This window comes from Chionomys nivalis, chromosome 6, assembly GCF_950005125.1.
Source record: "Chionomys nivalis chromosome 6, mChiNiv1.1, whole genome shotgun sequence".
Taxonomy (NCBI): domain Eukaryota; kingdom Metazoa; phylum Chordata; class Mammalia; order Rodentia; family Cricetidae; genus Chionomys; species Chionomys nivalis.
In genome coordinates, this window is record NC_080091.1 from 5,128,317 (window position 1) to 5,143,271 (window position 14,955).

A 14,955-nucleotide genomic window follows, 5' to 3' on the forward strand; every position below is an offset into this window, starting at 1 on the left:
TTGGTTGATTGGGTTTTTCTTGTTTTTTTTTTTTGTTTGTTTTGGAAGGATGATTTCTGTGTGTAGACCAGGCTGGCCTTGAACTCAGAGATCCACCTGCCTCTGCCTCCTGAGTGCTGAGATTAGTGTTCACCCTCATCTCCTGGCAAAAGACTTATTTGTAGCATCTTAAGCCATGCCTGTGTGCACAGGAGCGGTGGAGGCAGCTGACCTGGCAGCACAGGTGGAGCTGGGACCGCAGGTCCCCTGCAATAGCAGCAAGTTCCCTTTACCCCTCTTCATTGCCCCTTTTCTGTTTTGAAGCAGAGTGTCATGTAGCTCAGGCTAGCCCAGGGCCCAGGTCTTGGCTCTGGCTGCCTGCCTCCGCTCTGTGGGCACACTGTGAAGGTGCTCTTAGGGAGGGAGCCGCATGTGGCCAAGGTGCCCACCCCCAGCCGCACAGCAGACAGACAGTGTGGTACTCAGTGGCTCAAGGCAGATGTTTCTCTCCTTTATTTAAAAAAAAAATCATTTGGGGACACAGTGTGGAGGGTTCACCTCCCATGGCTTTGGGGAGGACACGGGATCTGGGTAGGAAGTCACAGGTACAGAGACATGAAGGAGCGGGACCCCAGATAGGGGACTGCCTCCTAGGGCATCACTGGACAGGGTGCCTGGTGGCCTTAGTAGAGGGCCAGGGCTATCTATGGTTTGCACAGGGCTGTTCTGTACCCTGGGTGCCACAGCAGGCCAGCTGGAGGCCTAGTGTGTCTTGATGGGGCTCAACCTGCTACTCCAGCCCTCTAGGCCACACTGGGGAGGAGCTGGTCCACAGAGGCTGGACAGTGATGGTTTGCACGTCACTGCTGGGAGGAGCAGGAACGGTGGCCCACATGTCACCCACCCTGGGTAGAGCATCCAGGAAGGCCCAGCAGCCCCACCCGAGGCTGCTCAGAACTGACCAGTGCCCTGCACTTGCCCATGTCCAGGAGGCCAGAGCTTCAGGTGGCCTCAGTGCACACAGGTCAGGCCCTGGGGTCCCCAGGGAGCAGCGGAGAACAGAAGGAACATGAAACCCAAACCATCGGCTGGAGGGCAGGCCCAAGCACAGGCTCCAGCTGAGTGTGGGCTTGAATGCATTGCAGTGTGCAGTTAAAGAGAACGGACGAATGGTTGCGGTGCCCTGGGCACGGAGCTGGCCAGCTGCCCTGAGCTGCAGGAACCAGAGTGGGAAACCCCGACTCCCAATCCACCGCCCTTGACCCCAACAGCTGTCCATCCGGGGCCAAGCCCACTCTGCCCCCAAGACTGAGGGATTGTCTTGACAGGGCCCAGCCCGTGGCCCGACCACCTCCCCAGTGCCTTGGACAGGCAGTCACACTTGTCCCTGTGGACACAAGGCAGCCCCTTCCGTGATGACAAGGGACGTGGTGGGGAGGGAAGCCCGTAGACGGCCAAGGGGAGACCTGGGTGGAAAATGGCCTAGGTGTAGAAGATGACTTCAGGGATCTGCCCGTCCTCCACGGAAGTGCCGTTGTTGTTCCCGGCCGCATAACAGAAGGTGAAGCAGGTCTTAGCCCCTGTGGTGGGTGACTCGTGGGTCACCTTGCGTAGGCCTTTAGTGCCATAGTGAGAGTCTGGGCCCTGGCAGGGAGAGGGAGTCACAGTGAGGTCAGGAAGTCCTCAGGACTGGGGGGGGGGGGATAGCAAGGATACCCACAGCCTGCAGGGACGGGCCAGCGCCCTCGGGTAGTGTGGTCCCCACCTTGAGTGTGGCGCAGGCGGTGTAGTTCACACTGGGCAGGACTTCCACGGGCTCCTTGAACATCACGCGGAAGGTACTGGCTGAGCCGTCGCAGCTGAAACCAGTGTCATTCTGGCCGAGGACCGTGTTGCTGTCTGTGTGGATGATCTGGGGAAGGAAGGCTGCTCAGCGTGCAGGGAGGGAGGGAGGGAGTGGCACTGATGAGGGTCTGTGGGTGGGACCTCTGGGCGAGCTCTCAAGGAGAGGAGGTGTGGCATGGGTGGGGCTGGCAGCTCACCTGGATGTTGACTTGATAATCAGTGGGTCCGTGGATGGATCCATAGAGCCCAAAGCCCACCACAAAGATGCGCTTGTTGACAGAGAACCTGCAGAAGGAAGTGGGTGGCAGCGGCTTAACGCCCTGGGCCCACGAGGGCAACAACTGGAGCAGCCATGGGAGTCGGGCAGCCGGAGCTGTGGGGAGGGCACACGGCCCATTCAGGGCCTGCCCAGCTCCTGCTGCCCCTTCCTGCCCGTCACTTCCTCACCTGGGGTCCTGAGGCCCCACCTGATTCTGTCACTGGTGCCACTGTAGCCCCAGCGGCTCTCCACCTGCTGGAACCGGTTGATGCTGCACTCCTTGCCCCGCAGGCAGCACCGGGGCCTGTCGATGAACTCCACCCGTGGCTTGGGGTTGACAGTGAAGTGCAGGAAGAGGCTGACCACCTCGCGATCTACCAGGATGCCAGACTGTGCCGGGCCTACGGGCAGAGGGCTGGCTGACCGCACGAAGGAAAGGCAGACTCAGGGCCCCTCAAACTGGGACATCTGACTCTCAGGGCCCAACCAAGTTAAGAAGTTCCTCCTTCCTGGAACCCCCTTCAGTGTCCTTCTGCTGGACACGCTGGGCTGGCAGACCCCACCTCCGAGGTCCTCTAGAGTCCTGCTGGAGAGCACCCTTGCTTCACACTGAGAGCCTGGCCCTGCCTGTCCACACACCAGGTTACCTCACAGCCAACACCTCACCAAGTGCAGCTTCTAGAAGCCACTCCACACTCTGCATGCCAGGTGACCAACTGATAACTGAGCCCAGCCCAAAGCTGAATCCTGAGTGGTTGATAGGACATGACCCCAAGACGTGGAAACCCCAGGGTCCCAGGCAGGGTCCCCAAGTCACAGCCTGATGGCAAGGAGTAGGGCCAGGGCCGTGCAAGCCTATTACCTGCGGCAAACTCCTCAATGGTCATCAGGGGGAATCGGATGAGACCCAGGGCCTTGCCCAGCACCTTCCTCTTGTTCTCAGGTGTCACCTGAAGCTGCTGCCGTTGACACTCGGCTTCAGACCAGCGCACTACAGCATTGAATAGCCTCACCTCACGGATGCCCAAGGTGTCACGCTCCAGCACTGCCACCAGGGTGTCTGTGGCAGAGAAAGGCTTGTGAACCCCTATGCCTGTAAGGGGCCACATGCAGACCAGACCATTTAAGAGCCACCTCACAGCCAGAGCTTGGCGACTATGGCCCTTTGTCCATGTTTATCAATAAAGTTTTATTGACAAACAGCCCTCCCTAAGCACTGCCTTTCTTTCTTTCTCCCTCCCTCCCTCCCTTTCTTCAACACAGTCTCAGTAGTTGAGCCTAGCCTTGAAATCATTATATAACCAAGACTGGCCTTACACCCTTGGCCCTCCTGTCTCCACCTCTTGAGTGCTGGGGTGACGGGCTAGCAAGTAATAGGAAAGCAGTTTACCAACTTAGCTGAGTCTTAGCCCTCTTTCTTTTTGAAACAGGGTCTTATTCTACCGCCTAGGCAGGTCTAGAACTCATAGCGATCTTTCTGACTCAGCCTCCTGACAGCTGAGATCATAAGAGCGCATCCCTACACCCTGTGATTGGTTCCTGTGGCTTTGACTCCACAGGGCCCTTCCACTGCATTGCAGATACCCCTGGAGAGGGCCAGGTGGCCTCCCTCAGCAGGGATAACACTGACCCCAGAACAGGCCCTGTTACCAAGCCCCATGGGACCTGCTCCATTCAAGCCCGCCGTGTCACCCAGGAGGTGGGTGTCCCATCATCTTCAAATCAGGATCTCCAACCTGACCCAAGCCCAGAGCAATCCTTGGATCCAAGACCCGTGGGCCTGACTCACCCAGATCAATGTCTGTGAAGCCCTCGGCAGCGATGGCGTCGGCCGTGTTCTTGTCGATGCTCTCCAGACACAGGCTGGCCAGCTGGGGCTCATCGAAGAGCCGTGCCTAGAGAGAGCAGGCCACACCACACTGCACACGTGTCCCTCGTGAATAGACGAAAGTGTCACCCCAGGCCGCGGGCTGAGACAGACTGTCTCAGAGGAGAAAGAAACAAAACAAACAAAAAGCCAGGCAGTGGTGGCACACACCTTTAATCCCAGCACTGGGGAGGCAGAGGCAGAAGGATCTCTGCTAATACAAACAGCAAGTGGACAGTGGCGGAGGACACCTGGTGTCAGCCCTGTAGGCGTCACCAGACACCGCGTGAGCACTCACCTGCGTGAGCAGCATGAAGGCATTGTCAGCCCGCAGGTGCTTCTTCAGGAACTCCACACAGTGCGCCTCGAGCGCAGGCACTGCATACTTCTTGGCAGTGTACAGCGTGGTCATCACCGTCTCAGGCCCAATCTGTACCTCATCTGAATACAGAAACCTGAGCAGGAGATGTAGGCAGTGAGAATGCGGCCACCAGACCTGCCGAGCACTGCACGTTTGCAAAGGGCTGCTCAGCCACCTCTAGAACTGACATCTGTCAATCTCCTGACCTGGGAAATATCGCTCAGTGAGGCCACACAGGCCACTGTAGGCGTGCTCTTGAGACCCTGTGGCCAAGCTTATGCCACCACGGGTAAATCACAGAAAACCACAGGCACTGTCCAGGGCAGTATAGGTGCCCACCCAGCAGACACGAGGCCATGGGTTCCACCCCAGCACCGCAGGCCAGGCATGGCACATAGCGCGCTGCCCGTTCTTGAAGATGGCATGAGTTTATGTGTGCCTGTGTGTGTGGCCCTGAAGAATGTCAGACCTGCACTTGGTGACCACCTGGCTGGGGTTCTGGAGGTGCTGAGTCATCTTTCCAGCCCCCAAACCCTCTTCTCTGGGCACGTGTTCTAGAATGCTGCACTGGAGGGCAAGCTCTGTCGCAGACACAGAGGGATCGCTCCTGTCTCTTCACACTCTGCTCCGTACTCTGACACCCCTGTGGCCGGAAGAATCTGGAACTTACTTGAGCAGTGCCAGGAATGCAGCGGGCTCCACATCGGGCAACTCAATCTCAGTGGATGTGGTAGCCATCCCGCCATTGAACATAGCGTCAAAGACAGCGCTGCCAACAGCCAGCACAAACCTGAGCCAGAAGAGAGAGCGACTGTCCATTAGTCGTGCTGGCCCAGGCCAGTCAGAGTCCCCTGTCACACCTGCAGAGACTCCTGGCAATCTTAGCAGAGGCCTTTCCGGGCCTCAGATCCTTCTAGAAAGAACAGGAAGGAGGAGGCAGCAGGGGCCAGCATGGGGCAGCACCACACTCCTTTCTATTTGCCCTTGCCCACACAGTCCCTCACTCATTCCTGCACTTGGCCCTTCTTCCTCATCCCCATTCCCTCAGCTCCCCTCCCTCCAGTCTCCAGGCCGCAGAAACAGGCATGGGGACCTGAGCCTCACAGGAGAAAGCAGACTAGATACCGGGGCTGGACAGCCTCGGGCAGGGGGCACAGGCTCGGAAAGGGTGTTAGGGCTTAGTGAAGGACAGGGGCAAGGGAACCAAAGGGGGTCGTGTAACAGCTGGAGTGTGGGTGGGTCAGGGCAGGACAGAGGGCACGTTGGCCAGGTTCAAGACCTCGTGTATGCCTTGGCTTGGAATACAGCTCATGTTCTGGATGGAAACAATGACCATGGAGCTGGTCCAGTGCCCTGCTCTGTTCTGTTCCCACAGTGACAGGGTGACTCTGAGCAGACAGACTCCAGCTGGACACCTCTGGACATGTAGATGGTCCATGTGCCACGAGTGCGACAGAGCCAGCAGTCACAACAGAGTCACTGCTGAAGCTGTGGACAAGGGACCACACCCTTCCACAGAACTGTAGGCCCACTGTTTTGGGGTGCACCCACTAGGGAGGCCCCTCTTCACCTCACTGGTCCTACAATGACGAAGCTCCTCCCGCCCAGAGTCACCGCAAACTCGGATCAGACCAGGCACCACCAGTCCCCAGGTAGCAACCAAGTACACCCAGAGCCTCTTGGAATTGGCACTCCCAAATGGAATTAACCAAAACTAACCAAAGAGGAGGTGGGCTCTAACTGCACGACAGGGCCTTCAGACAGACAGACAGACAAAGAGCTGACAGCTGGCTGGACTTGCCTTGTCATGGCAGGAGGTCAGGGCAACCTGGGCAACTCAGTAAGGGGGCAACTCAAAAGCAGGAGGATGATAGCTCAAAGCGGCGAGGGGCTGAGGGCGTGGTCGGGGTGGAGCCACGCCTAGACTCCCCCAGTGGGGCTGGAGTGTCGCTCAGCAATACAGCATCTATCTTGATTGTGCATAACTATAGACTTCATGTCTATCGCTGCAAAATCAAAGTGGAGATGGCTGAGGAAAAGCTGAGGCGAACGCTGGTGCCTGGGGTTGGGGCAGCAAGAAAGGACCCACCTGGGGGCCTTGAAAGAGTGCAGCTGCTCAGATCAGGGTCTTGGCTCTGGGATCTCAGTCTCAGCCCTGCAGCCTTCCAGCTCTTGACCTCATCCTGGTGCTGGTGGAGGCTGGGAACCTAACTGCTCAGCACAGCACAGCAGCTCCCGGCCCCAGGCCCACGCAGCAGTAAGCCAGAAATAACCTCTCTGCCTGTGCCTCTTTCTTTTTAGGAAGTATTCTGTCCCCGCGGGGAAGCCTCCACCGACCACGCAAAAGCCCAAATCAGAAACTCAGGCACCCAGCTGCACCGGCATAGCCACAGCCACCTGACACGAATGCCCACACCTGGCCCTCTGATTCAGCAATGGGGCAACCCATGCCAGGGGAGGCCCTGGGAACTCTCCTTGTCCCCGCCTTCGTTCTCCTGAAGACATCCCAGCCTTTTCCCTGGACACGTTTGTTGTCCACCATGGCCTCTCTGGTTCTTCGCAGGAGAGAGGAACAGACACAGATGTTCCCAGCAGCCAAAGGCAGGACGGCCCATCACGCATCAAGTGTGACCACACAGCGTGTTCCCTCTACAGCCATGAACACAAACAGGGCGACACCAAACAAGCCGAGCGGGAAGTAAAGGGAACTGCGGACGGGGAGGATGCAGGAGGGACGAGGAGGATGCAGGAGCTAGTGCTGGGGAGCCATGCCTAGGTGCAATCACAGCAGTGCTGCTGCATGCTGTGTCGGGGGGCCTGGAGAGACGGCTTAGTGGGTTAAGACCACACGCTACTCCTGCGCAAAGCCCGAGTTTAGCTCCCAGCGCCCTGCTGGGCACTCACTGCCAGCTTCAGTGGTCCAATAACTGGACTCTGCAGGCTGGCACACACACAAGCACAGTCACATGAACACCTGTACGAACACACACACACACACACAAGTTCACATGGACACATGCATGCATACACATACACACACCATTAAAATGATCTTTTGCTGTTGCTTTTTGTTTGTTTCTGACAGGGTCTTACCACAAAGCCTGGGCTAGCCTTGAACTCAAGATTCTCCCCCACAGCCTCATTGCTGGGACAGCCTGCAGCACCACACCCAACACAAGGCCAGGAGCTTCACTGCAGGGACCAGCTCAAGGTGAACCAAGACTTCCTGCGCCAGGAGCACACAGGGGCTACAAATGTGCACGGGGCTGACGCAAGGCTCCAATCCCACAGCCACATGGACAGAAAAGCCCACAGCTGTGGCTGGGGAGAGTGCTCCGCGGGAAAAGAGGGTGTGAGTTCAAATCCTATCACACGTGTAAAAAGCCAGGTATGGGTGAGGTACGGTGGCCGCGCCTGTAATCCCAGCATTTGGGAGGCAGAGGCAGGCAGATTTCTGTGAGTTCGAGGCCAGCCTGGTCTACAAGAACTAGTTCCAGGACAGCTAGGACTGTCTCCAAAAAAAAAAAGGGGGGGGGGAGGATTCTTTAGACAAACCTTATGCAGCTCAGCTTCCTGAGAGCTCAAATGGCTGTGGGGAAATGGAAGGAGTATATCCTTATTTGTAAAGAGTCACAGGCCAGCCTGCTCTACAGAGCAAGTTCCAGGACACCCAGGGCTACACAGAGAAACCCCGTCTTGAAAAAAACAAAACAAAAACTTGGTTAGCCATGAATTTGCTACCTAGACCAGGCTGTCCTAGAACTCACACTGATCCACAGGGCTCTGCCTTCTAAGTGCTGGGATTAGAGGTGTGCACCACCACAGCCAAGTATGAGGAGAATTTTAAGGAAATACAATAAACAACATTTTCCCAGTAGCTCAGGAATTAGGAGCACTGGCTGCTCTTTTTGGTTTTTCGAGACAGGGTTTCTCTGTGGCTTTGGAGCCTGTCCTGGAACTAGCTCTGTAGACCAGGCTGGTCTCGAACTCACAGAGATCCGCCTGCCTCTGCCTCCAGAGTGCTGGGATTAAAGGCGTGCGCCACCACCGCCCGGCAACACTGGCTGCTCTTGCAGAGGACTCAGGCTCAATCCCAGCACCCACATGGCAGCTCACACCTGACTAACTCCAGTTGCAGGGCTTCTGACACCCTCGCAGACATACATGCAGGCCAAACACCGATGTACATAAAATAAATAAAATATTAAATAAGTAAATAAATAGGCCAGGCATGGAGACAAACACCTGTCATCCCAGGCAGAACTGTGGTGAGCTGGAGGACAGCCTGGGCTACATGGCAAGACAGAGTCTCAAAAAACGAAACAAAATACACAGAGGCAAAGGGATGTGGACTGGGGACGGGGTGTGGGGTGCTGGCTTAAGAGGGATGTGGACTGGGGACGGGGTGTGGGGTGCTGGCTTAAGAGGGATGTGGACTGGGGAGGGAGTGATGGCTTAGGCTTGAGGCCCTGAGCTCCAGCGTCAGCTCAGACAGAAAGGACCAGAAAGAGACACACACACTGGAGCAAGACAGTCTGGCAGAAGCATGAAATTGCCCACAAAGAAGAGGGCAGCAGACGGTTTCAGGAGGGACCCTCAAGGCTTTAGAGGATCCACGCACCCCAAGGATAAGCATCCTAGGCAGAGGTTCTGCCTACTGGTCCCAAGCTGATCCAGGTGGCTTCAGAAGCCCCATGGCAAGCTGGTGTGGAATCTGTGGACGGCCCCTCGGAAACCACCAAAGGAGCAGCGCACGGAGGCACAGGCCTGTCATTCCAGCACTTAGGAGGGGGAGGCTGGGCCCCATGCTCCACAAGCACAAACCAGGACAGCGGAGCACTTTCTATCACCCATCCCCTCAGAAAGGGAGGTGGAGGCACAGAGTTCAAGGTCATCCTTGGCCACTGAGAGTTGGAGACCAGCCTGGCTTCCATGAGACCTTGTCAGAAGGAAAACAAGGGACTGAAGAGAGGACTCAGTGGCTACTGCACTGGCTACTCTTCCCAGAGGACCCAGGGTCCGTTCCTGACACCCACACATCAGCTCACAACCAGCTGGGACTCCAGTTCCAGAGGACTAAATGCCCTCTTACGGCCTCCAGGGGCATTGCATGCACAGGGTACACAGTCATACATGCAGGCAAACACCCTGTACACATAAACTAAATGCACACATGCGCACACACAGGCTTCACCCACCCTCAAAGCCCTCCTATCACTACACCGGAGTTGAACAGTTGCTATGGAGCCAATATAGCTGGCCAAAACATTTCTTTATTCCAGACTGAGACTTGAACCCAGGACTTTCCAATGCTAGGCAAGTGCTCTATCACTGAATTACAGCCAACACCACCGAAAGCTCTTGCTGTCTGGCCCTTCCAATGAATTTGCTGGCTGTGGCAATACCGGGTTCTCCCATGACTGTTCTCTGAGAAGGTCTTGCCAGTTCCAGCTAGCTACCAGGCTGCACCAAGAACCCTCATCTCCAGCAAGCACTGTATCCATTGAACTGTCTCCCCACTTCCTGTGTGGTAGATCAGGTCTCCTGTAGCCCAGGTTGGCTTAAAACTCACTGTGTGAGCAAAGACGACCTTGGGCTGCAGAGTATCCGGCCTCACCTCCAGACTGCCGGGTAACAGCCTCTCAGCCTGCCACTCTGCTTCTCCGGGTGGCCTCAGGTGTCACCTCAGGTGCCCAATCAGGACCCCAGCCAGCAGGAGACCCTACTGTTCCTCCAAACTTTCCTTGTGTTCTGTGACCTTGACAGAGGCACAATCAGGTGCTGCCTCTGACCTGAGTCAGTTTTCCCTGACCACAGTCGGTTTATCTGTTCTGTGGTCACACAGAGAGGACAGAAACCACAACTCAGTGGGGAGACTTTGTCTACCATACAGAGAGCCCAGGATTCTTCCTCAGGACCCCCAAAGAAAGAAACAGAACGGTACAGGGACCTAAAGGCCACACTCTGGACCCCATGTCTGCGAAGGCCTCTGGGAGGTCCTTCAGCCTCTTGCAGGTTGTGGGGTTGCTCTTCAATCCTCCCCCCACTTTCCTTTAAAGGCACAGGAGCACAAGCGCCTCCAGGGATCAGAAGCTTCGGGACCCCTGGAACTAGAGCTACAAACTATTTCAAGGCACCAAGGTGGCCACCAGGAACTGAGTCTATTGTCCTCTACAAAAGAGCCGGGCGGTGGTGGCGCATGCCTTTAATCCCAGCACTTGGGAGGCAGAAGCAGGTGAATCTCTGTGAGTTCGAGACCAGCCTGGTCTACAAGAGCTAGTTCCAGGACAGGCTCCAAAAAACCACAGAGAAACCCTGTCTCGAAAAACCAAAAAAAAAAAACAAAACAAAACAGGGTAAGCAGGTGTGCCACAACCCAGCCCCTCCCGGGGGAAGCCTAGGGAGACTTCCACTCCTGAGCCACGCCCCCAGCCATCAATTTACTTGTTTTTCTTTTTTCATTCTTTTTGGTTTGTTTTTTGAGGCACTCTGACTAATTAGCCCTGGCTGTTCTGGAACTTGCTGTTGGCTTTGGATTCACAGAGATTCACCTGCCTCCGCTTCCCAAGTGCTGGGACCAAAGGCCCCACCACAGCTCACTCTTTTTCCTTCTTCTGATAGGATCTCCTAGACTACAGGTGGATCTGGAATTTACAGTTCTCCTGCCCCAGCCAAGATACAGCTGAGCTCAAGCCCTGTCTGCTTTTCTCAGCCAACCCTAAGCTACAGTGTTGGTGGGTGGGACTTAGGCCCAGGAATGCCAGCCACCCATGGCAGATCACGCGCCCTCCCCACAGCGACCAGTGGACTCGTTTCTGTGGAACGACGACAGACTGGAAGGCACAGTATGGAGTCACCATGTCCCAGGAGGCCTAGACGGGGAGGTCTGAGCCTAGTACGTAGGTATGGAAACTGAGGTTCAGGGGTCCTTCTGCTGCTATCCAACCAGTCACGCCACAAGCTTCTCAGCCACTTGCCACAATGCGACTGAGAAAGCTGTTCCACTGGGGAGCCACGTCCTCCGCTGCCCCCCAGCCCGCCACGGGGCTAGAGTGCCCCTCACTCTTCCTGCTGTCCTTGCTGTGGACACACTCAAGTTCTTGAGACTCGGGGTCTCTGCACCCCCAACACTCCTCTCCTTCCCCAGGGTCTGCCCACCCACTTCTATGTTCTCCAGGCTGCTGCCAAAACAACGAACTCAAAAGTGCCCAGAACAGCAATGGCCGGCCAGTCCTCAACCCCATCTAAGAATGTGCAGGACCCTTGACCCACTCCCAGAGAGCGGCGGGGCATGGAATGAGATCTATCTGGTAAGGGCTGGGGGTGAGAGGGGCTGGCTCAGACCGGCGGGGAACTCAAGGCAGGCAGGAAGATGAGAGGCAAGAGCAAAAATAGGGGTACATAGGGAAGCACAAGCAAGTGTCTTGGGGAGAGATGACCTAAGTCAGATGGCAGGAGGTACAAACACAGGGTGAGGACGGTGAGTGGGAGAAGACGGGGTTCCTAGAACTAGACAAGCTGGAGAACAAGGGGTGGTGGGGGTGGCTGAGGATTCAGGGAGCAAGAAGGGAACTGGATGGAGGGTCAGGAGCAGGGCCTGAAGCCCCCATGCTCAGGAACTGGACTGTGATTGAGGGGTATCTGAGAACCAGGTTCAGGTGATAATTACAGGAGTGCCAAGAGACAGGGCCTGAGGCTCTAGACTCAGTGTCTTGGGGTGATGCAAGGTGTGCGTGTGGTGTAGAGTCTGAGGAACATGGTCCTGGTGGACTGCGGGTTCTTGGGGTGCAGAATCTAGGGATAAAGGATCTGGGTGCAGTCCAGGGTCTTGAGATTAGGGTTGGGTTGCAGGGTCCAAGGTTTGACTGCAGGGTTTGGGGTGCAGGACCCAGGGATGCAGGGTCTGATGGGGTGCAGGGTCTGAGGTGCACGTCCTAGGTGAAGTTCAAGGTCTCGAATGCAGGGTTCTGGTTCATGGGGTGCACGATCCAGGTGAAATGCAGAATCCAGGAGGGGAACAGGATGGGAGGGTGCAGGGTCTGGGTAGGCTACAGGGTTTCGAGTGCAGGGTCCAGGTGGGGTGCAGGGTTTGTGATGCACGGTCTTGGGTAGGGTGCAGGGTTCCAGGGTGCTGATTCCTGGGATGCAGGGTCCGGGTGGGGTTCAGGGTCCTGGGGTGCAGGGTCTGGGGTTGCAGGGTCCGGCGTCTCGGCGGCCCACCTGTGCGCGGGGACGCGCTGCGAGCTGAGCCCCTTGCCCACCAGGAAGTGCACGTCGCACAGCACCTCGTTGTTGAAGAGGAAGGCGAAGCGCTCCTGCACCGTGGGTTTAGTGGCCTGCCAGTTGTACACGGGCTCACGCAGCAGCGCGCCCGGGCCCGCGTCGTCGCGCTCGTCGCCCACGGCCTGCGCGTCCGGCACGGGCCCGGGTGGCGGGGATGGAGGGGGCGGCGGCCCCGGGGCGCAGGCGGCGGCGTTACCGGGGGCCGCGGCGGCGTTGGCGCTAGGCCCCAGGCTGCCAGCGCCAGGCCCGACCCCCGGCGGGCACGACGCGCGCCCGCTGCCGCCTGCCGCCATCTTGTCGCTGCGGCGCGGGGGCGGGGCGGCGGAGGGCGTGGTCATTGCGGGCGGGCCCACCGAGAGGCGGGACCTGAGTGGAGTGCGGGAAGGGGAGGGCTGAGGGGCGGGTCCGAGGAGGGGCGGGGCCTGCGAGGAGCAGAGGGAGGAGCGAATGGGCAGACAGAGAGGAGGGAGCAAGGGCACGACTAGAAAGGGGTGGGGCATGCAGAGGCAGAGGGGAGGAGGGGGAGGAGGATGGATCGGGAGGAGAGTGGGGAGGGAGAAGCTATTGAGAGGACAGAGAGGAGATGAGGGAGGAGGGGCTTAGTTGGGTCAGACGAGGAAGAGGAGGTGCCTGGAGCGAGCCAGGGCAAGAGGGAGAGAAAGAAGGGCAGAGGGAAAAGGGATTCAGGGAAAGAGGGTATGGATACTAGAGCTGAGAAGAGGAAATGGGAGGGGAACAGGAAGGACTGGATGAGGAGCACAGCCCGGAGCTAGGAGAAGAGGGCGGGACCAAGGAGGAGGAGGCACCGGATTGGAGCAAGGGCAGGGGTGGAAAGGGGGAGGCAAGAGAGGCAGATAAACTGGAGAGGGGTAGAAAGAGAAGCAGAGAGGGTGGGATGGAGGAAGGAGGAAAAAGGAGGAGAGGGAGGGGCAGAAAGAAGAGGATAGAGCGAGCCAGAAGATGAGGAGCAGGGCTATCGGGGTAGGGACCCTGGAGAGGAAAAATGAAGGGAGGAGGTGAGTCCAGAGGGGTGGGGAAGGGACAGGAGGAGGGGAGGGACAGAGGGAAAAGGGAAGATGGGAGAGGCCCAGGAGTAGTGGACAGGGAGAGTAGGGTCTATGGAGGAGGGAGAGATGGAGGAAGGGAAGGAAGGAAAGAACGTAGGCCAGATTGCACAGCAGAGAATGAGGGAAGAGTGGGGGCGGGGTTTGTCTGAGCAAGCCACGCGAGAGGGCGGGGTCACAGCGGAGGGCGGAGTCATAGGGAAGTGGGTCTGCAGTGGAGATGAATAGGGATGGAGGGGAAAGTTAGGGACAGCCTGGGGGAGGGGCAGTGAGAGGACTAGGAAGAGGTGAGGTGAGGATGAGGAGGGCTCAGGACCCCTGCTTAGAGCCTTGATTCCCCCCCATACACACACTCTTGCCCCTGACTGAGCCCCTGAGCCTAGATGACCCAGCTCAGGATGCAGGACGCTAGAGAGCAAAGCTGAGTACTCTGATCCCAGAAAGCCAGAAAGGAAGCTGAGGCAAAGAAGTGGGGTACGGTAGGAAGAAGGGGCCCCAGGCCAGACCTGAGGATGGAGGGTCGGGGAAGCCAAAGGCCTGAGGAGCTGATGGGGAGAGTGGGGTTGGGAAAGGGGCAGGGCTGGAGGGGTTGAGTTGAGCAGCTGGATGGAGAATAGGGAACAGGAGGGACCCCTGCTCTCACTGTACCCAGAGCCTCCTAGACCCAAGATCCCAGATCCGGCCCCGTATTCCAGACCTCAGACCCAGACTCTGAACTCTGAGACTCCTAGGACCGCAGCACTCCCCAGCCTGTAACTCGAGCCCCTACTCCAGCTCTTGTTTTCCAGACCCCAACCTCTAACCCCACACTCTGACTGGCCCCAGAGCCCATTAGCCTGCCTTACCAATGAAGTGGGCTTCACAGCCCAGAAAGGAAACTGAGGCTGGGGAAAGCAGCTTGTGTGTATGGAGGGGGCATGCCCCGTGCCCTGTAGAGGCAAAACCCAATGGAAACCAGATTTGGTGGTGTACACCTTCAGTCCCGGCCCTGGTGAGGCAGAGGCAGGCAGATCTCGTGGTTCCAGGACAGCCTGTCTACATAGTGAGTTCTGAGTCAGTTACAGCTCCATAAAAGGAGACCCTGTCTATAAAACAAGCAAAACAAGAACAAGTGTCACCAGCTGCTGCGGTAGCTCCTCGTAGACTATAAATGCTGAAGTAAAGCGTCCACTCGCTCTGCATTCAGTTCCTGTTCCTCATTCCTGCAGAGGACTGTGGTCTGTGAGTTTCCCCTAAATAAATAACCCTTTATTATACTCAATTCTGAGCTAGTGTGGGATTATTTTGTACCTTCCAT

The 14,955-nt window shown here is 57.2% G+C and overlaps 1 protein-coding gene across 1 annotated transcript; it reads right to left on the bottom strand.

The window, feature by feature from the left end:
- Positions 1-477: 477 nt before the first annotated feature.
- On the bottom strand, positions 478-13,751 carry Btbd2 (BTB domain containing 2). The gene is made up of 9 exons (XM_057772506.1): positions 12,532-13,751; positions 4,982-5,101; positions 4,249-4,405; positions 3,873-3,978; positions 2,946-3,143; positions 2,292-2,484; positions 2,022-2,109; positions 1,745-1,891; positions 478-1,623 (listed from the first exon to the last, which is right to left on the bottom strand). Exons 1-9 carry the CDS (start codon positions 13,092-13,094, stop codon positions 1,462-1,464), a joined length of 1,734 nt encoding a protein of 577 aa, XP_057628489.1. The 5' UTR covers positions 13,095-13,751; the 3' UTR covers positions 478-1,461.
- Between the last annotated feature and the right edge of the window lie 1,204 nt (positions 13,752-14,955).